This window comes from Bubalus bubalis, chromosome 8, assembly GCF_019923935.1.
Source record: "Bubalus bubalis isolate 160015118507 breed Murrah chromosome 8, NDDB_SH_1, whole genome shotgun sequence".
NCBI lineage: Eukaryota > Metazoa > Chordata > Mammalia > Artiodactyla > Bovidae > Bubalus > Bubalus bubalis.
In genome coordinates, this window is record NC_059164.1 from 77,633,064 (window position 1) to 77,656,276 (window position 23,213).

A 23,213-nucleotide genomic window follows, 5' to 3' on the forward strand; every position below is an offset into this window, starting at 1 on the left:
AGATTTATTTAGAAAGTTATATTCTTGATACTGGGTACAGAGAATTTCTAAGTGTTTATGGTAATCACTGAAGTTATTTAGGCTTAAAAATAACACAGCATTTCACAGACTCCCACTGCAGGAGCACAGTGTAGTAAATAATTTAACACTGTTCAGCCGGGCAGGTTTTTTTTTAATTAAAATATAGTTGATTTACAATATTATATAAGTTTCAGGTGTTCAACATAGTGATTTACAGTTTTGAAACATTATACTCCATTTATAGGCATTAGAGGATATTCGTTATATTCCCGGTGCTGTAGCTTATTTATTTTATACATGGTAGTTTGCACCTCTTAATCCCCTGCCCTTATCTTCCCCCTTCCCCCTTCCCTCTCCCCAGTAGTGAACCACTAGTTTGTTCTCTATTACCTGTGAGTGTATTTCTTTCTTGCTACGTTCACTAGTTTGTTTTACTTTTTAGAGTCCACATATGATATCACAATATAAGTGTAATCATACAGTATTTGTCTTTCTCTGCCTGACTTATTTCACTAAGCATGATACCATCCAAGTCCATCCATGCTGTTGCAAATGGCAAAATTTCATTCTTTTTTATCAGTCAGGCAGTTTTTTCCTTTCTACTCTACCACATCTAAAGCTGAGCATCTAAATTTCTTCTCAAGACAAGGTTACCCTCTATTTCTTTATCTTCCTCGGAGGTTTTGAGTTTGAGCAAACTCCAAGAGATAGTGAAGGACAGGGAAGATTGGCATGGTGTTGCCATCACAGGCTCACAAAGAGTCAGACTCATTAACAACAGGTAGTGAGAATATTTAAAATTGAAATAGTTGAAAGATTGCTGATTTGATACAGTTTTGCATGTTTGAGTTGTCACGATATTATTTCCTTCCAAAGACATTTTTCTGCCTCTGATGAAGGCAAGCTCATGCCTCAGTTAATAGTATCAGATGCTAATAGAATGTCTTTTAAAATCAGAAGCACTTAAAGGACAACGATGATGTTAAATCACATTTTTAAGATTTAGTTTTGGAAATAAAAATCATTCAAATCCCTAACAAGGCGTTTACACTTCAGGGCTTACACCCATGTGGTCCCAGCAGCCAATACACAGGCAAATTCATGATATGGGAATGAAAGCCTAGGTTTCGTTCTGCTGAACCTGGCACTTCTAGTTGCCTCGATCTAACCGTTAGACGAGGAAAAGTGAGAGCAGGGCCACTTGCCCACAGTGAGGCTGGTCTCCCGGGTGGGGGGCTGGGAGCAGGAAACTGCCTCCTGGGAAAAGTCAGAGAATGGGGTAGTTAGAGAATCCAAAGTCCATAAATGAAATGGTTGGGGGAGTAAAGGTGGAGCCAGATCAAGATGAAAGCGGAAGACTTTCTTGGTGGTCCAGTGGTTAAGACTTTGTGCTTCTAATGCAAGAGGCATGGGTTTGATTCCTGATCAGAGAAGTTCTACATGCCACATGGTGAGGCCAAAAAAAAAAAAAAAGAAAGCTGAACTTGGAATTTGGCAAGTAGATGTGAATAGGAGACCAGGCACAGGGGCCTCAAGGTGATTTCTGGAAAACTACTTTTGGAAGGCTCCTTTGACCCCTCTGGCTAGTGTCTCCTCCTCTAATTCTATTAGTGTCTTTTTATGGCACACCTAGTAATGTGCTTTATGATCTATTGTGGGTATATTCTCCTTGCCAAGTGTACGGGGCCCTTCATCCTGTTCTTAGTAAAGGTAATAAGGAGATAAGAAAATGGGCATTTTAGGACCACCTGCTATACACTAGGTACCAGTGGAGGTACATTTATGCATTGTTTAATTAACAATTTATGTAGGGACATCCCTCTTATTCCAATGGTTAAGATTTCACCTTCCAAAGCAGGGGGTGCATTTTTGATTCTGGTCAGGGAGCTAAGATCCCACTTGCCTCAAGGTAAAAAAAAAAAAAAACAACATTAAAAAAAGAAGCAATATTGTAGCAAATTCAATAAAGACTTTAAAAACGGTCCATAAAAAAAAATGTTTAAAAAAGTTATGTAATTGACAGACAAGGTAACTGAGGGCTCATGGTCACTGAACTAAGAAGCACAGGGAGGAGCCAGGATTGAGTTCACACCCTGCCCTGCTTCTCAAAGCACCATCAGCCTGCTGGCCATGAATGAGTGATCCCTGTTTAGAGACCTGGGAGCCACAGTTCACTCCCACTTGCTCCCATGGGAATGCTCCAGCGTGTGCATTATTCAAGCCCCAGCTTCTTCATTTGCCTCTTCTCATCTTACTCCATCTTTACCATGACCTTCACTCAGGGAACAAGGGCAGGACAAGGAAGGAGAACTCTGGTGTGGATTTTACCCTTCATTGCAAGCTCTGGACACTTTTGAAGACAGAAATTATTTTCTTAAGTTAGTTTTATGCAGTAAATTTCTGTCTTCATAGAAGATTAAATTTTCTTTTTTTCTTTTTTTTGCCACGCATATGGAATCTTAGTTCCCCAACCAAGGACTGAACACTTGCCCCCTGTGGGTTCAATGGGTTCAGTGGCAACACAGAATCTTAACCACTGGACTTCCAGGGCAGTGCCAAATTTCCTATTTTGAAGGCTTCTAAGAGATTACCTGTATTACTCATTTGCCTCCTATTTCCCATGAGAGATAAAAGTAACTTACCAGCACACTCTGGAGATCTCTGGAAATAGAGGAGCGTTTTTAAATACTGTAGAGAATATATTCTTATTCTTTTTTTAAAAAAAATTTCTCTATCACTTTAGTAGAGAAAGGGGGAGAAGCTAAGTCTCTAGAATGCCTTCCTTTTTGACTGTAGAACCTCAGGAGGTAGATATTGAGCAAGAAATCAGCTAAACTAGAGATTAATTCCCTTCAACTTTGGTTAATTTCTGCCCCTTTCATCTAAACCTCTGAAAGTAAAGTTGTTAGGAATATTTATTTCTGTCTTAGAGCCGAGCGTGGAGCCCAGATTTGGGTTGTGAGCACAAAGGACCTGGGCACAGTATTTGCAGCGTCACTGAGAACGCTTCTAACTTCTCACTCTAAAAGGAACTTTCTCTCTTGTGGCTTCCACCGTTATTATCTGACCCCAGGCTCCCTCTCCTCTGCAACGACAAGTAAAAACTGTACTCTTGTGTTTGAATGCCAGGAAATAAAATGAACAGTAATGAGGAGTCTCTGCCAGAGAGGTTTTGTTTCGATGCTTTCTTCCATCTGCCTTTACCTCTCCTGGGGGGAAAATTAAGGTAATGCATTTATCAGTTTTTATTACCTTGATTTATAACCTTGGGTCACAATTAGGAGATAAAACATAAAGGCATAGGTTTAAATAGTGCCAATCTAGCCTTCTCCATTTCATTCTTTTCTCTCTTTTGCAAGAGATGAAATTCCTCTTGCCTGTAACGGTGTATAGGTCTGTCAGTGCAGAGTATGTGTCACTGCTCACTTATGTTTACTTAATACTACACTTTTCCGCATTAACTTCAACCCACAAACTTTACATTTGTGCCCTCACCTTCCTGGTTTACACTCATTCAGTTAGATAAACAGTGTGCCTCCCCTACTTCAATGAGTTGATTATGACAAGAGTTGTGACGAGTGGCACTCAGTAGCTTCAGCTGATCATCCAGAAATTTTCATTTTTCCAACACCCATCAGAGAATTTAAAAATAGCTAGTATGCTGACCTATTGTGAGGCTTCATTCTCTTGCATCATTTCACATTTACTGTGGTTCATGGTATAAAACAGTGACGTTTATTCATCCATTCAAACAAGGTTCATTAAGTTGTCTTCTATGTGGCAGATACCAGGAGAGGTCCAGGGGCAACAACAGAGAGATAATAGGAAAAACCCTGGCTTTCAATTGGCTAAAAAGCAAGTAACAGAAGGATAACAGACCAATGAAAAGCATGTTTGTAATACTAGGGTGACACTAGGCAAAGGGCTCCTGCAGAAGAGAGGGAGCTGAGGTCCCAGTAGTCAGGAAAACCTCTCTTAGATGGTGACCTGGGGCAGAGGCCTGAATGAATTGAGGAATATGCTGTACAGCTTCAGGCAGCCTTCCAAGCAGAGGGAGCTGTGCACGTCAAGGAGCCCTGGACCGAGCAGGGTTGGGCATGTTTGATGAACAGAAAGGACAAAATCTGAATGCAAAATCTGGAGCACAGAGAGCAAAGGGGAAAGTGGTTGAAAGAGTAGGTGGCTGATAGACAGACTTGGGAATGGACTTGAGGCCCAAAATAGCAACTTACATTTCATTCTGATAAGATGTGGATGCCAAGGGAGGGTTTTGAGCAAAGGAAACATAATCTGACCTTTTTTCAAAAGAATTGCTCCAACTGAGAGAAGAATTAAATATAGAGGTAACAGCAGAAAGCAGGAAACAAGTTATGAGTCATCACAATAAGACAATGAAGGATAATGGGCCGGGATGGGGGTGGAGGAGGGGCTACAGACAAGGTCAGGTTCATACTGTACTTTGAAGGTAAAGCCAACAGGTTTGGCTGAAAGACTGGATATGTGTAGGAGAGGATAACTCCAAGAATGGGAGATGATTAATGCTAGTGTTTACTGAAAGAGGGAAGCCTGAAGGAAGAGAAGATCAGACAGAGGAGAAAGATCAAGGGTTGTCTTTTGGACATATTAGCTTAGAGAAGGTTATTGGGTCTGTAGGTAGAGATGAAGTTTAGCACTGAGGTTATGTTGAAAATGTGAACCAAGCCTCTTTTGGCATCTATGTATCAGGCTTTCCAGTTGCGGTGCTGGAGGAGACTCTTGGGAGTCCCTAGGAATGCAAGAAGATCAAATCAGTCAATCCTAAAGGAAATCAACCCTATTATTCATTGGAAGGACTGATGCTGAAACTGAAGCTCTAATACTTTGGCCAACTCTTTGGAAAAGACCCTGATTCTGGGGAAGATTGAGGGCAAGGGAAGAAGGGGGTGACAGGGTGAGATGGTTCGATAGCATCACCGACTCAATGGACATGAGGTTGAGCAAACTCAGGGAGACAGTGAAGGACAGGGAAGCCTAGTGTGCTGCAGTCCATGGCATTGAAAACAGTTGGATACGATGTAGCTACTGAACAACAGCAACAAAATATCAGGCTAATCTTGAGTCTTTGTTTATGCCTGAAGTTTAGTTCCTTTTTTCTCTTCCCTTATACCCACATCCTTTTATTTCCCCTCAGAAATACACTTTCTGAATTCTCCTGCCCCTTAACCCACAAACCAGATATCCCCAGAGTGTTGCATGTGAACTCAAGCACTCCTCAGAAAAAATATAAATCAAGAGAGGGGTCCTTGTGGTAATGGATTTGTTCAGTATCTTAACTATGATAGAATTATTTAGAGCTAAACACACATACACAGTCACATACACAAGTACAAGTAAAACTGGGAGAATCTGAATAAGATCCATGGATTGTTTGTTGATATTCTGGTTGTGATATTATACTACAGTTTTACAAATGTTACCACTGGGGGGAATTGAGTTAAACTATATGCATGATCTCTCTGTATTATTTCTTACCATGTGAAAAATAACATATCATCACAAGGAACTTTTAATGTTCAATATACAAGGAGAAAACTTCAAAAACTCAATTGTTATGGAAAGTTTTAATGCATTACTCCTCAGTTCAGTTCAGTAGCTCAGTTGTGTCTGACTCTTTTGCGACCCCATGAATTGCAGCATGCCAGGCCTCCCTGCCCATCACCAACTCCTGGAGTTTACCCAAACTTTTGTCCATCGAGTCGGTGATGCCATCCAGCCATCTCATCCTCTGTCGTCCCCTTCTCCTCCTGCCCCCAATCCCTCCCAGCATCAGAGTCTTTTCCAATGAGTCAACTTTTCTCATGAGGTAGCCAAAGTATTGGAGTTTCAGCTTCAGCATCAGTCCTTCCAGTGAACACCCAGGACTGATCTCCTTTAGGATGGACTGGTTGGATCTCCTTGCAGTCCAAGGGACTCTCAAGAGCCTTCTCCAACACCACAGTTCAAAAGCATCAATTCTTCGGCACTCAGCTTTTCAGAGAAGGAATGGCAACCCACTCCAGTACTCTTGCCTGTCAAATCCTATGGACGGAGGAGCCTGGTAGGCTGCAGTCCATGGGGTCGATAGGAGTCGGACACAACTGAGCAACTTCACTTTCATGCATTGGAGAAGGAAATGGCAGCCTACTCCAGTGTTCTTGCCTGGAGAATCCCAGGGACGGGGGAGCCTGGTGGGGTGCCGTCTATGGGGTCACACAGAGTCAGACACGACTGAAGCGACTTAGCAGCAGCAACAGCTTTCTTTACAGTCCAACTCTCACATCCATACATGACCACTGGAAAAACCGTAGCCTTGATTGAGACAACAGATAAAAAAACATACTTGGATGTGACTAGTTTTATTATGGTTTAGATGAATGGATATTTCTGAAAAATAAGGGCAAAACTCGAATTAATAAATTGAAAAAGCAAAAGAGGATAAAATTTATAAGTCCAAAAATTGCTTCTTTTGAAGAGAGCGTCATAAAATAGAAATACATCTGTGAAAAAATGTATTCAGTGATGGTGATGTCACAGTGAGATGGATCTTTACGTGCAAGCCTGGGGAATTGTAAATTAAGTTGCCATTCATTTAACTAATATTGTCCTCTGTATAACATACAGAGGTGAGTGCAGGATGTGTTAACCCCACCATTTTGATACCAAGGACATTTTGGAGATTGATAGTGTTTAGAGTGAACTCTATCAACTTCATTTAACTCCTTGATTGATTTTCTGTAGAGCAGTGCTGTCCCATGGGCCTTTCTGAAACGATGGAAATGTTCTACATCTGCACTCTTAACATGGTAACCCTAGTGTTACAAGGAAATCACCAGGTCTGGTAATTGCTACTGTTTGTATAAACTGGTATCATAACCATGGAGAAAGAAGTATCATTACCTCCAGAAGTTACAATGACAATGTCTCATTATCTCCATTTTTGATGATGCTTGGTATTTATGTTATTTCTTAAAAAATGAACATTTAAAGAGTCAAGTGTGGCTGGCATTATGGTCCAGGTAAACAGTTCTAGACTCTCATCTAACATTCATTGGCTTTGTGATCTTGGGTTAAGTCTAGGCTTAAATTTCCTGAGCTCCAAATGAAGCCATTGGACTAAGTTATTTCAAGCTCAAATAAACTATTCTACTATGTATATCCATATGCCATCTGGGAGACTGGCCAACATTTACTCCATAGAATTAAAAAGAGAGGCCTTAAGATGAGCACATGGCCACCCTGTGGAGGCCTTAAGGCTCAGGGAATAGGAGCCAAGGCCGACCTTGGATCCCAGCTCCCCTCTGTGAGCTCTAGGCTGTAGGTGAGTTTATGTCATTTTTACCATCTGTAAACCCAAAGGTGGTCTATCACAGTGATAAGCCCCTAGGATTTTGCTCTTTTTTCTCTTTTTATTTTTGAAGTGTAGTTGATTTACAATGTTGTGTTAATTTCAACTGTACAGCAAAGTAATTCAGTTACACACAGACACACACATATATACACCTTCTTTTTATATTTTTCCATATGGTTTATCATAGGATATTGAATATAGTTCCTGTGCTATATAGTAAGACCTTGTTTTTTAACCATTCTATATATAACAGCTTACATCTGCTAATCCCAGGCTCCCACTCCATCTCTCCCCCAGCCTTCCCCTCTGAGCAAACACAAGTCTGTTCTTTATGTCTGAGAGTCTGCTTCTGTTTCATAGATACATTCATTTGTGTCATATTTTTGATTCCACATATAAGTGATTTCGTATGACATTTGTCCTTCTCTTTCTGACTTACTTCACTAGGTCTGATAATCTCTAGTTGCATCCATGTTGCTGCAAATAAACCCCCAGGATTTCAGATTTAGAATCAGTTTAGGCTCAAATTGTAGTCCTTCCCTGTATGACATCAGGCAGGATTACTTCTGCACCTGAGTCTACCTCACAGAGTGAGGCTGCATTCCATCAGGGGACCGACCCAGCTGCCAATTCAGGGGTCACGGGTCCCACTCGCTCCCACCATACACACATATGCAGCACCCTACCTTTCTCAAGGATGCCTTTCCTTTTTTCCCTTTAGATTTTGGAGGATTTACCTGGTGACAAGAGACAGGAGACAGGGCAGATATGGGTTTTTGTGTCCACTGAGAAGCCCCTGGTCTTCTATCCACACGACCTGGAGCATCCTTGGCTCCTGTAAGCAAGACTTGTCAGGACCAGACATTCTGTAGTTTTTCACATCTCCATGATACTGCAAAAGGCCCATCTACCTAAAAATACCATGCAGCCCCTTCTTCTCTGGAGTCTTTCTGCCTCCCTGAGGCTGCACCCAAAGAATAAGACTCTAGCCCTCCTCCAAGGGTAGAGTGTGACTGGGGACTGGGTGGGACAGGCAAGGCCCAGGGAACTTTCTCCTACTCTCTGGCTCAGGACATTGAGCAAGTGCTTGGGGCAAGGAGTCCTATTTACTAACATGTGCCTCCCCCAAGACTTTATTTCTCTGCTTTCTCCCTTAAAGGCCAGGATTTTTAAAAGCTTTCTTTTGTTCCTTTTTGTTTTTCCATCTTTGAAAAATTAAAATATCTGGCTTTCTGGATCGGATACAAGAAATATCACAGGAAAAAAACCCAGAATTTTACAACAATATATACTATATAAAAATACAATAATCTATGTAAAACATTCAGCACTGGGCCTCATGTGTTGTACACACTCAATAGGCCATAGCTGTGGTAATTAATATTTGTTCTTCAATGTTATTTTAAAGATTATTTATAACATATGCAAAGTGCCTGACATATAATATATATTCAGTAAATGTTCACCAACATATTGAAGCAAAATGCTTTTGATTTTAATATAAAGATTAATACTGTTTTTGTTAGTTTTTTTTTAAGGCATTTTATCTTTTAAATTTCATTATATTGTTTTTAAAGTCTTTATTGAATTTGTTACAATATTGATTCTGTTTTATGTGTTGCGGGTTTTTGGCCCTAAGGCATGTGAGGTCTTAGCTCCCCAACCAGGGATGGAACCTGTACCCCCTGCATTGGAAGGTGAAGTCTTAACCCCTGGATGGTCAGGGAAGTCCCTAAAGACTAATATGGTTTCTGAATGATAGAGTTAACTGAAAATAATATTTTTTAAAAGGCTTTGAGAATTTATCTTTCCTAGTGCTCATTTTTATCTCCTATAAACCACATCCTAGGTTAGCTCAAAGTATACACTTAGATGTCCCTGGCCTTCATATTCTAGAAGATTGTATCAGCAGAAATAACCATTAAGCCTCTGCAATGGCACATGACGCATAACATTAAATCATCAATATATCAGACCAAAAGGAATTACTTGCTTCATCTAAGTCTAATGGCAGGAAAATGGGAAAAGGAAAATTGTAGATGGGGCTGTCCTGAGGGCAGAGTCAGAGACTCAGACTTCTAGGCTTATTCCAGAAAAGTATGAAAGTGAATTAGGCTTCTCAGATTTCTTTTGGCTTCTCCAGCTACTTTAGTAAATGGACGTGTCTGATGGAGGTGGAGGTCTCACCATCTAAGTAAAAGGATACAATCCCCTCTTTGCTGCCAATGCTTTGGGTCAAGGGCACTGATCCTTGCAAAGAGTGCATGGGATCTATCTGAGGAAAACCAGATAATCTTAATTACAGGTAGGAAATAAGATGAAACAAATAGAGAAAAATACTAATGTTGCTATGTAGAAAGACTAAATATGTCAAATTCATTAAATTTTAGAGTTAATATTGTCCTAAGCAAAATCCTAATGAATATAACACTCGCCCAGATGATTATAAAGTCCACTCTGGCAAATACAGAGCTATTTTTTTTTTTTTTTTAAACAAAGAAGAGTAAAGAGGAGATACCTCCTTTACCACACTGTAAAATGCATTATAATGTGGCAGTAATTAAAATGTCATTGTCCTGGTTCATGAACAGAAATGGGAAGGAATAGCTTGAGACAGATCCTAGCATATGGAAGAATTTACAGTAGAAAAGTGTGTAAACATTAAACAGTATTAATCCTTTGTGCATTAAAGGATGCCATCCATAGAATGAAAAGGCAACCCATGAGAAAATATCTGCCAACCATATATTTTATAAGGGGTTAATATCCAGAATATATAAAGAACCCCCACAATTCAACAACAACAATAAAATCAAACAATTTGATTCAAAATGGACTAAGGAGTCAAATAGACATTTCTCTAAAGATGAAATCAGTGATGCACCTGAGGGTAAAAACAGAATCATGTTAGATTCTGTCCGTATATCACATACCAAAATTAATTCCAGAACTTCCTTAGTGGTACAGTAGAATCTGCCTACCAATGCAGGGGACATGGGTTTGATCCCTGGTCTGGGAGGATTCCACATGCCTCAGGCAACTTAAAATTCATGCATCACAATTACTGGAGCTCACGAGGTCTAGGAACCACAACTTGCAACAACCGAGCCCAGGTATTGCAGCTCCTGAAACCTGTGTGCCTAGAGCCTGGGCTCTGCAACAAGGGAAGCCACCACAACGAGAAGCATGTGCATTGAAATGGAGAGTAGTCCCCGCTCACCGCAACTAGAGAAAGCCCACGTGTAGTGACGAAGACTCAAAGTCACCAAATATAAACAAATACATTTTAAAAATTAATTCCAGATGGATTGAAGCTTTCCATTCGGTTCAGTCTCTCAGTTGTGTCTGACTCTTTGCGACCCCATGGACTGCAGTATGCCAGGCCTCCCAGTCCATCACCAACTCCCTTTGCTTCAAAGAAAAAAAAATCATGGAAAAATTGAAGAAATTATTTTTGTTAATCTGACAACATGGGATAAGGTTGTAAGCATAAAAATAAAACCAAAGGAAAGTTATCACACATTTGGCTAACAGCCTGGGGATTCAAAAGAGTTAGGCTGAAATTGTGTCTTTTTCAAAACCAATTTTAAGTTCTTTCCCATAAATACTACAACTCTCTCTACTCATTTTTTAAAAATTTTATATTGGTGTACAGTTGATTTACAATGTTGTATTAGTTTCAGGTATACAGCAAAGTGATTCAGTTATACACATACATCTGTTCTTTTTCAGATTCTTTTCCCATATAGGTTATTGCAAAATATTGAACAGAGTTCCCTGTGCTATACAGTAGGTCCTTGTTGATTATCTATTTTGTATATAGTTCTACTCATTACTTTTAATGAGCAAAACCATTTCCTTGATATGAAGTTTGCACAGTCTTGTCCCAGGTCATCCTCCTGGTTTAACCTTCAGATGCTAGGTTAGAGGATGCATCCCTCTTCTAAAAAAAGTGAGCCTTGGACCTGTCCTCTCGCTTCACTAAAGATATCCCTGTCTATCTGTTTGAATGGCTGGCTGTCTTCTCTCCATCATTTTGCCAACAGTTTCTTTTACTAGATAATTCTCATAAGCATAAATACATATTTGCTCTCTCAGTTTGCAACACACACACACACACACACATTGGCCCCTCCATCCCCTACCCTCCATTGGCCCCTCCATCCCCTACCCTCCTCTAGTGATCGTCTCACTTCTGCACTCCCCTGCAGAGGATGACTTTTGGAAAGAACTGTCTAGGAACTCTGCCTCCGCCTCCTCAGTTCACCTGCTCTTCAGCCCACTCCAATCTGGCTTCTGCCACCAACACACAAATGAAATCACTTTTGTCGTGTCACAAACCAATTCCATTTGCTGCAGTCGTTGGGCTCTTTTCCATCTTCATTCAGGCACATTTGACTGAACGGCTGGCTCCCTCTTCCTGACATGCTTTCCTCTCTTGGGATCTGTGGCAGGGCAGCAAGTCCTCAGTTTATGGCTCTTTCTCTCTCTTGAGTACTTGCCCTCAATAATCTCATTCATTTCCATGGCTTTAGAAACATCCCATGTGGGGGAGTTCCCTGGTAGCCTAGTGCTTAGGATTCTGGGCTTTCACTGCCATGGCCTGGGTTCAGTCCTTGGTTGGGGAACTGAGATCCTGCCCCCAAAATTCCATTTGCTATTTCTGAATTTACACACTCACATGTCCATTAGCTGCCTCTCTATGTCAGCTTGGATATACAATAGTATACCAAATAAAATGTCAAAAAAGCGTATTTTCAGTTTCCCCCATAACCTGCCCTCACCTCACATATGCTTCCTTGATCCCATCTCCTGTGTTGCCAAGCTGGAAACTTGGGAATCATCCTTGATCTGTAATTACTAAGTCCGAGATTCTAAAATATATCTCAACTTCCCCTTGTTCTATGTCCACTGCCACCATCCTGGCCTGTGCTGTATCATCTCTGACCTAGATTACTGCCAGAGTTCCTTGGCCTGTCTCCCCAGACCCATTCTTGCCCCTCCATAATCATTCTCTGCATCCCGGCCTTTGGCTCCAAACCATTTGCCCCAGGTCTCAGATACATCCTAGGGGTAAAATCAAGAAGAGTTGCTTTTGAATTGTGTGTCTGATGAAAAGGGAAGAGAAAAATCAAGAATGACTAGGGTTTTGCTTGAACAACTTTTCACGAGACAATGACTTTTATCAAGATGGGAAAATTTGGGTCAAGTACATGTTTGGCTGATGGGGATGGGCTAGAGGGGTGATCAATAGCCTTCTGTGAGCTAATCTGGAAATGTCAATCAGCTGAGCAGAAGTATGCTATAGTTGGAAAGAAATAAGAGACATAATAGATGTTTGATGAAAAAATGATCCAAGCTAGGTTACCAGGGAAACAAATTTTGAGGGAAAGATTTGGAAGTTGTTAGACTGGGAGGTAACATCCTGATGGAAATCCCTGGTGTTATTTGGATATGTAGGTCTGGTGATCAATAGGAAAATTAGACTGGAAGCTTAGACCTGAGGGTCATCATGAGAGTTTAAAGTATGGAAAAGATCAAATGGAAGTGAAACTTCTGGAAAACTATTTTCTTTTTACATATTTTATTCAAAATAAAATTAGTTTTATTGAGTTTGATGGGGACTTGTTTAGTGACATCCCTGTCTACTCACTAGAAACCAGTAACTCTCCTCCTCCCCCATTCCAAGTAATGACAACCAAAAATGTCACCTAGACGTTTCCCGTTCCAGGGGTCGAGGAGGGAATCGGCCCTGGTTAAGAATTACAGGATTAGGGCAATGGTACTTCTTTTTAGCCACTGAGATGCTAATATTGGAGAACGTTGGAGAAACAGCTACAAAGTAGTGGCGTTCTGAGCTTTTATCCTGCAGAAAGCTCTTGGAAAGAATTTGATCAAGAAGATGCGTGCACCGCAAGGGTGTGGGGTAAGGAAAGAGGGTGGAGGGGAGCCCCCACGGAAGAGCGTCGCTGAAGCTCAGGGCAGCGGAAGAAGCCAGCACCTGGGCTCAATGTTGCAGAAAGCCCTGTCCCTCTGCAGAAATCCTGTCTGCTCTCCACATGCGGACGGCTTTCCTAGCAACAGACGACAGGTTCTCAGCATTGCTGGACCCTAGGGATTTTATTTCACTGGAGATGTCAGTACAGTTGACCTGCTGCCCCCTAGCGAGGCGGCTCGGGATGCCGGGTAAATCCCGAATTGCATTTCCAGATTGAACTGTCAAGCTGGCTTCTGAGAGTAAGTAACAGAACACGTTGTCCTTCTAGCTTTCCTCCCGTCCTTGCTCCAAATAGCGTCCTTAACACTAGCGACTTCCCTAACGTGGCGAAGAGGAAGGCACAGGACGTCAGCAGGAAAGCAGAGGAGCAGGAGCTGGGTGACGGAAGAGGCACGACCATGGAAAGTGTTTCCAAAGCAGTAAAAGTCGCCAGGGCAAAAGTGGGCTGGTTAGCCCCTAAAGCACCAGGAACGTGCTCTCGGCTGCCCTCTGCTGTCGAGATGAGTGAAGCCAGGCCCGGGAAGAGACAGCGTTCTGTTCCAAGAGGCACAAATTAAGATGCTAGGCACCGATATAGGCCACGGGATGACATTGCTTCTTACCAGCTGCAGCTAAAGACAGAGCATCTATTTTGGTATGTGTGCCAGGAAAAGAAACGCTAATCATAGACAGTAGAGTCCCAAAACACAGATTTGGAAATGCTGAGGGACTATTCCTGTCTCTAAAACATAACAACTGGATATGGGAGGCTGGGGGTAGGGGTAAGAATTAGTTCTCTGAGGGGAATGTTGAAGTGATCCCCACGCCAGGGATGTATGAAAGACCCCTGCTCTTTGTACTTCTTTAACAGGAAATCTTAAAAGTCACACCACACAAATTATGAAAAAGTCATTCATATATTTAAAAGATTAATCAAAACTTTAGAGGTCATTCTATAGTAAACCTGAAATATTTTTGATTTTACCAAAACTCACAAGGAATATATATATATATATATATATATATACATACACACACACACACATATGTGTGTGTATCAACATAAGACAAAAATCCTCATGTATGTACCTACACATTTCAGCTGAGTTAAGGTTTTTTTGCCACTTTATTTTTTTAATTGAAGGATATTTGCTTTACAGAATTTTGTGGTTTTCTGTCATACACTAAGAAGAATCAGCCATAGGTATACAATGGAATGCTGCTCAGCCATAAAAAGGAATGCATTTGAGTCAGTTCTAATCAGGTGGACGAAGCAAGAGCCTATTATAGAGTGAAGTAAGTCAGAAAGAGAAATGTAAATATCGTTTACTGATGCATATATATGAAATCCAGAAAGACGGTAGTGATGAATTTATTTTCAGGGCAGTAATGGAGAAACAGACATAGAGAACAGACCTATGGACACAGAGGGAGGGGAGGGAGAGGGTGAAGTGAATTAAGGTTTTAAGTAAAGGAATTTGAAGAGAGAAGGGACATGACTTGATGTGCTTTGAAGGGATTCTGGGTGCTGCATTGGGAATGGACTATAAGAGACCAAGGTGGTGGCAGGGAGACCTTTTAGTGTGGCACTTTGGTTTTCTAGGCAAGATGATGGCAGACGTGTAGGTGGTGATGAATGATCAGAATCTAAGTATATTTTAAATGTAGAACTTGTGGGATTTGTGCTCATAGGTTGGCTATGAGAGAGAGACAGAGAGACACACACAGAAAGAGGGACTTCAGGAGTCAAGGATGATTGAACCATTTGGAGAATAGAGTTGGCATCAACTGAGATGGAGAAGACTGAGGAACAGTAGGACCCTACTGAGAAGAGATTCTGAGTGAAGACACTGGGTTAAGACATCTGATAGACATTTGACTGGAAGGCCAAATTCACAGTTGAATAAGAATCTGGAGTTCAGGGGAGAGGTCCATGCAAGAAATACCAAATTGGCAGGCGTCAAGATAGAGTTGCTGTTTAAAGCCACTACAGTGTATGAGAGCCTCAAGGATGGGGACCTGGGGAGTTGTTTTCTCTTTAGAGGTTGGGGAAAGTGGGTGGATCAGAAATGGGGCCTGGGAGGGAGACTCAGTGGTGTACCACAGAGTGGAGCCAAAAGCGGACAGTGGGAGGAGTGACGCATGCTAAGATGCATGCATGCTCTGCTCAATGTGGTTATTTATGACTTCAACCACCTGAGGGCGGGGTGTGTACCGTGCTATGTGCACATACATACCATGCTTTGTGTAGGCACAAAGACTGGGACATATCACGAGGATACCAGACAGGGTTTCATTAGGAGCCTGGTTTTTATCAGGGAGTGATACAATCAAAACTGTTTCAGAAACCACCTCTTGGCGGTGTGGCATTTAGAAGCATATACTCCATGGTGGTAGAGAAATGATTCTTAACTTTTCATTATATACTCTGTGTTGTTTCACTAATTATAGTATTATTTCTGTAATTTAAAAACTATTAAGATGTATGAGAAATATGAGAAGACTGCAAACTAGTAATTGCAAGTTCATTGTTAACAGCTTAGGAAAGAGATGCTTAGGGCTCAAAGGACACTGGCAGGGAGATGCAATGAAGTCAGATGCTTAGGTTTTCAGAACTTGGCTATCTGCTAGGAACTAGCTAAAAAAAAAAAAAAAATAGGAAGATGGAGGAGAGTGCCACCAAGCTCAGAGAGGACATCACCTCCTCACAATTCCTTCCTCCAGGAGTAAAATGTCTCATCTCAATGAAAGGGGCAAGTAAGGATGACAGTCATTGCTAGTGTTCAAAACATGAACAAATCTTTTACACACTCATGATTTTTGTTTCTGATAGTAAAAACTGGAGGTATAAATTGATATAATCTATTATAAAGATAACTTTGTGGGATAACCTCTTCAAAAAGTGATAGGCACTCACCTTTATGTCATGGATTTCTGACATGAACTAGGTATCTGGTTTTGCTAATTTGGGGATGCATTTAGTAATCCTCATCTCCCATGAATAGCAAACAGAAAAGTGGCCCTGACCACATGTTCTCACTAGGTTCAGCTCTGTAGCCTTCTGCCACATTTATGGAAGATGTGTACCCAGACATACTTTGCAACCTGAGAGTCAACTGAGATGCTGAGTAGGTAGCAGAAGATTCAGGTGTGTACCTCATTAGCCTTAGCCTCCATGAATCATGTGGGCTTTCCTGGTAGATCAATTGATAAAGAAACTGCCTGCAATGCAAGAGACTCAGGTTCAATCCCTGGGTGGGGAAGATGCCCTGGAGAAGGAAATGGCAACCCACTCCATCCAGTATTCTTGCCTGGAAAAATCCCATGAACAGAGGAGCCTGGCAGGCTACAGTCCTGCCAGGGTCACAAAAAGTTGGACACGACTGAGTGACTAAACCATGAATCATGATTCTCCCTCAAGTAGATATATACCTGAAGTTTCACACTAGGCACTTCTAAGGCTTGTCAGAGGGAAAAATCATTATCTGCAGAGGATTGCCGGAATAAGTCCTTCTTCAACCAATTCCTTCAGAATGGTTTTTTTTTTTTTTTTTAAATACATGAAGGTGCAGCTAAGTCTTCAAAGAGCTAATTACTGCGATTCCAGTATTTTGGAAGATTTAAGGATTTGCTCTCACTGAATCACACTCTAATAATGTACCTTTGGTCCATACTGTACTGCATGAAATTGGTCATTTTGCTTTTAGGAATGTTAATGTGGAAGTTAACATGTTACCATGGATCACAGAACCCTCATGCCATTTCAGGGGCAAAATGTACCTCAGGCGTTTGTCTACAATACCAGGGTAGAGGTACACTTCTGGATCATGTGTCAACTTGTGGAGACTCATGTATGGATGTCCTTTTCAAGCAAAAGCAAGTTCAGTGTTGAATTCACTGCCTAATTCTTGTAAGTATTCAGAACACCGCAGCATGCATTTTGTTTTAAATATATCTCTGGGCTTTATCTTATTTTGCCTACTGATTTTTCATTCAACTATAATTTTTTTACTTTGTGTTTTAATAAGCAATTTCACTTCTATTATTTTTTTTTCCCATGAGGCAGGAAACACCAACCTCTGGACTCAGAGTAGACACAGAAATGGGGGAAGGAGCGAGAAACAGGAATTGCATTGCTAAAAAAGCCATTGTTATAGAGATAAATATGATGAAATGTGAAATAAACTAAAAGGGCATATTAGAAGGAAAATGCAAGGGCAACCCCTTCAGTACATTTTCTGTGTGCTACTGAATTCACTTACATCTCCTTTAAAAAATCTCTCTCCCAAAACTATTCATTACAGATCTCATGAACATCTAATGAATTCTGAATATTATCGTGATTTAATGTAAAATGTCAAGAACTGTTCCACCTGAAAAAAGCAACATACTGTATCTCATACAAAGTGCCATACAAAGGCAATTTTAATTTGCTAAGACAAAAGAAAAACAAGAAACAGAACAATCTTTTTCTTACTGCTACATCTAAAATCTTAAAAAAATGATACTGAGAATTTACATAACCTATTTCCAGGTGTTACTTAAACAAAAGAATACGTTTAAGTATTTTTGAGTAAGAAAAACCAGTCGCAAACAAATAAAATTAGAACCCAGACTCCTAATTTTGGCTATGAATTTTAAATTATGTTTTAACTCTCTGACCTGAAAATGTTATCTTTACTGAAACGTCACTGTATAATAGAAACAGACAGAAATCCAATGAGCCTTTGCAGAAACATTTAGACTTTACTCCTGATGCAAATTACCTGCAAAAAACTAACTGCTTATAAAGGATGTTTGAAGCTACATCAATGATTTAAAAATAAGCACACAACCAATGTAAAAGCAAAGAATATTCCTTTTTCAGGAGAAAGGTCTTATGTGAAGCTATCTTCTTGAAACATGTTTGGTGTCAATTCTGGGTGAACCAGGATGGCCGCTTTCTCTCTCGCTCAATGATCCTCTTGCCTTGATCGTGCTCGGAGGGCGTCTCCCCCGAGTACAGCACCACCGTCTCCACAGTAGGAGCCTTGAAAGGGCCCCCCTCTTGCTTCCCTATCTGTCTTCTGATTTCTGCTGTTTCCTTGCACACCTTCTCATAGCAATAGCCACAGAGGACATGTTTCTGTTTCAGGTGACCACATTCAGGACAAAAGTCTATATTGTTCTTTAAAAAGAAAGAAACAAAGAAAATTTAATGAGAGGCAACAAAATGCACACATCATCAAGGATGAGGCTTATATTTAAACTTCTTTGGAAATATTCATCCTGCACAAGGTCACAGAATACCCAGTTCAATCTCATTTTAATCAGGAAACTAAGGACACATTGATTTGAATTAATCAATTTGAATTCCAGGAAAACTGGAATTAGAATCCAGGTTTACCAACTTTGAATCTGGTACATTTTTACTTAAATACAACAGTCTTACTATGTGAAATGGTACTCCATTCCCCCAGCCTCAAAAACTAAACATCTGGTAAGGAGCTCATGGGTGATCCACACAGCCAGCATCTTAACTAAGAGACCAAGGCAAAGGGAATTCACTCTTCCTTTCAATCAATCCTGGGAAGAACAAGATGACAAACACATTACAAGTGGGCTTCCCCTGATTATCACAGTGCAATCAAATTCCTGTATGATGTATAATTGGTATGGGGTGTGATTTTTCTTCCTATAAATGAACACTGATTATTTCTTAATGTAAAACTCTTGATATATTACAATTTGAGGGTATTTTAATGAGTTTTTATACATCTATCCAATTTTAATAAGACAATTCTAACCTCCAAAGAAGTCCTTTCAATGGGTTCTAAAGATAGATTTAAAATATAAAGAAAAATAGTAAACAGGAACATCAAAGAAACTCTAAACATGTCTGAAGACTAACATACAAACATTTACGAGGCAGATGACAACAAGAACTTCATTTTCTAAAAGAAACAAGTGTTAGTCTCTCAGTCATGGCCAACCCTTTGTGATCCCGTGGATCCTCTGCCCGTTGGGTTTTCCAGGCAAGAATACTGGAGTGGGTTGCCATTCCTTCTCCAGGGGATCTTCCCAACCCAGGGATCAAACCTGGGTCCTCCAGCATTGCAGGCAGAGTCTTTCTAAGCTACCAGGGAAACCCTAAAAGGAACAAAGAACCTTGAAAATCATTTGACCCACCGACTTCTCATCTTACTCCAAATATGTGGAAAACTGGATTGTACATTCAACTCGAGGAATTGAAAAAATACTCATGGTCAGTAAGTGCTCTTTTCCTAACAAAGCCCTCAGCATAACAAATTATATATTAACAGAAAACTGTCTAAATTAATGAAGTATTTTACAGTTCCACATTTTAACTGTGGTCCCAACCATGACTCAGTAATACTTTTGAGCTTATGTTCTAAGGGTTTGTTTTAATACTGAATGTGGAGGCTTATGGAAGTCAATTTTCTGTCCTTGAGTTCCATCTGCACTGCCCTGGGGAATGCCATGGAATAAACATGAACTCAAATCATGGCTGTTAAAACCATAAATTAATAAATCAAAGGTAATAAACACATAGTTTTTGTTACTAGATCAATGAAGAAAGTGTACCCATGGGAGATGGTGGGTGGGTGCTGGTGTGTGGGGAGACGGAGAAGGAGCACTGAGATTTAGAATTGTCTAAGGATAGGAACCGAAGAAGGCAATGGCACCCCACTCCAGTACTCTTGCCTGGAAAATCCCATGGACAGAGGAGCCTGGTAGGCTGCAGTCCATGGGGTCACTGAGTGTTGGACACGACTGAACGACTTCACTTTGACTTTTCACTTTCATGCATCGGAGAAGGAAATGGCAACCCACTCCAGTGTTCTTGCCTGGAGAATTCCAGGGACGGCAGAGCCCAGTGGGCTGCCGTCTATGGGGTCGCACAGAGTCGGACACAACTAAAGTGACTTAGCAAGGATAGGAACACACACACAAAAAGTTTCAAGAGACAGGACTTCAATAGGACACTACCAGGGCTCAAATGCTGGTTCTACCACTTAAGTTTGGGATCATAGGTGAATTCTTATTGTCTCAGTTTCTTCATCCTAAAACTGATCAAAACAATATTTACTTCAGAGAGCTGTTCTGAAAATATAATTCATGTAAAGCACTTAGATATATCATAGGTACTTATTAGCTATTTTTACTACTTACCTAAGGATTTTACTTCACAGAATCTCATTGGACTCAGGAAAAGAAGAGAATAAATCTGTCAGGGTTAATAAAACCCCGTATCGAATAGATTTACTGCTTCTGACTTTAATTTTAGGCTCTGCAATAGTTAAAATGTTTATTTACATATAGTTCAAAATCACACAGCTCAGGACTGGCACAGCTCACAATACAAAAGTCACAGACTCTTTATAACCCAGTCCTCTGTCCAGACTCTGAACTCCCTCCTTGACTGTGTTCCGAGTATTTAGCCTACAGAACAGTAGACGCATACATATATAACAAGAATATTGTATTTATTTAGACCAGGGAAAGGTAGACATACAGGATCTAAAAATAATTTACTCATAGGTTATATGGACAAATCAAGAGATTATGCAGTGGTGCACATGAGAAAAAGTACACCCACAAAAATCACCATATTACCTTAACTTTAATAAGCTTATGAGGGTTTCTTCTCCTACACCGGTTCACTTCAATGCTGCGCCTGTTTTTAGGAGCTGCCATCCAAAATATACTATCCAAAAGGCTGGACGTCTCCGTACTTCCACTGGTATCATTTGTTGGTTCTGAAAATATAGCTGGACCTTGGACCGCTAAAGCTGGTCCTACAAAATAAACCATGGAGATACAGAATGGTTTCTAGCTCTGAAATGACCATTTCCAAGTATCATTCTCTTTAACAATCAAAAAGTAATGTATCAGCAGGCCTATGTAACTTAAAACATTACATTCAATAGACATTTAACAGGAAACCTTACTAGCTGTTAAAATATACTTAAAGTTCATACCTGAAATAATTTTAAAACAGAATATTTCTTAATGGCACTTGCTTAAATGAATCAGTGAAATTCCACCAAAAGTTTCTTGTCTTAAAATACAGAACTCAGGGGTTTAGTAGTAAACATGAATAAAAGTGTGAGAGGCACCAAATATAAACAAACCAAGGCAAAAAAGAAAAAAAAAAAATTCACTCAATTGTCCACATTCTACTTGATGGGCAGTACCTAGTTACAAGTAAATCTTAAGCTTGAAGCTTTCAAAATCCACTTCTTACCAGCACAGATATAAATGCTGATTGTCTTTTTTTTATTATATTCAAACTGAGTTAGCTCCTCAGTCATATAATCTGATAGGCCCTTTAAGACACTTAGTTCTCATAATATTTAGTCTTGTTCCCTAAGGAAAGTACTCTAAGGAAAAGAACTAATTCATCACTCTTTCTAGGATACTAATTTACTCTTGCGAGCACCAACGTTTCACTTTTGTTTTTCTAAACTGTTTATAAAAATTAGTGTGAGGTGGGAGGGAAGTTCAAGAGGGAGAGGACATATGTATACCTATGGCTATGCTTATGTATACCATATGTGTACGTATGGCCGATTCATGTCGATGCATGGCAGAAACCAACACAGTATTGTAAAGTAATTATCCTTCAATTAAAAATAAAATAAAACTTAAAAAAAAAAAAGATTTCTTTACCCTCTCCTTGCTATATTCCTCAGGCCTGTAAATATTTCTTTTGATTTTAGGAACTCTTAAAAATATACAACGCTGTTTAACACTTAACAACTGATACTCCTTTTCAATATACCTGAAAGTATTGCTAAGCATAGACCAGTGGTTAACAGCACAGGCTATGGAAGGTCTGTGTGACCTTGGGGCCTTTCTGAGTCTAGTTCTTCAGTTGAAAAGTGGAGACACCTAAAGGGATAGTAGTGGAGATTATCTTACGAAATATATGTTGACTTTGATATTCAGTGGGACATTTCTGGTGGCTGAGACGGTAAAAGCGTCTGCCTACAATGAGGGAGACCCGGGTTCGATCCCTGAGTCGGGAAGATCCCCTGGAGACGGAAATGGCAACCCACTCCAGTATTCTTGCCTGGAAAATACCATGGACGCAGGTCCATGGGGTCGCAAACGGTCGGACACGACTGAGCGACTTCACTTGACATTTAGTGGGCTCTCCTGAGTATTATTATGTTCAGGATAACTTCGAAATCGAGTAGAATGTAAATGTCAAAGTCAGGACAATTTTAACACCCAAGATATTTCCATTTAAAATTAGTTTTCAGGGGAAATAGAGGATCAAGAGTCAATTGACACAGTTTAAATGCTATAGAAGGCAAACTGCTTTAGGCGGTGGACTGGACAGGAAAGAAAAGATAAGAACACCTAGAGAGCGGTGTCCCTTGATGCTAAGTTAATGCAATTCGGCTCCATTCTCTGTAGGAATGGGACAGTCAGAGGACGTTTCTTTTCCTTTTTGCAGGGGACTGGGGAGCAAAAACTGCTGTCTTTGTTCCTAAGTAAGTGAATGTCCGGACAACGACTCCTACACGCTGCCAAACATCAGAACACCGGAGTAGGCTAAATACAAGTAGAATTCACCACGCTGCCTGGGGTCTCCAGTCCAAACCCTTCTCCACGGAGGCCTTCTTTACGTACCCCATGGAGGACTGGGAAAACCTGGTCGGCTCTGCAGAAGTTTCCGCTGCAGGTGCTTCCAACAGTTCCGGAGAAGTCCTCGGGCTACGGGCAACGGCGGAACAATCAGCACCAGCATGGTAGGCGCCATGTTCCTCGACCGAAAGCCACTCCCATCAGGCCTCTGGGTCCCGCCCCCACCTTGAGCATGCGCATAGACACAGAATC

The 23,213-nt window shown here is 40.6% G+C and overlaps 1 protein-coding gene across 1 annotated transcript; it reads right to left on the reverse strand.

Moving 5' to 3' along the window:
- Positions 1-17,759: 17,759 nt before the first annotated feature.
- Positions 17,760-23,175, reverse strand: MRPL32 (mitochondrial ribosomal protein L32). Its single transcript, XM_006046318.4, has 3 exons — positions 23,007-23,175; positions 20,982-21,163; positions 17,760-18,531 (listed from the first exon to the last, which is right to left on the reverse strand). The coding sequence occupies exons 1-3, from the start codon at positions 23,134-23,136 to the stop codon at positions 18,277-18,279; spliced, it is 567 nt and encodes a 188-aa protein (XP_006046380.1). The 5' UTR covers positions 23,137-23,175; the 3' UTR covers positions 17,760-18,276.
- Between the last annotated feature and the right edge of the window lie 38 nt (positions 23,176-23,213).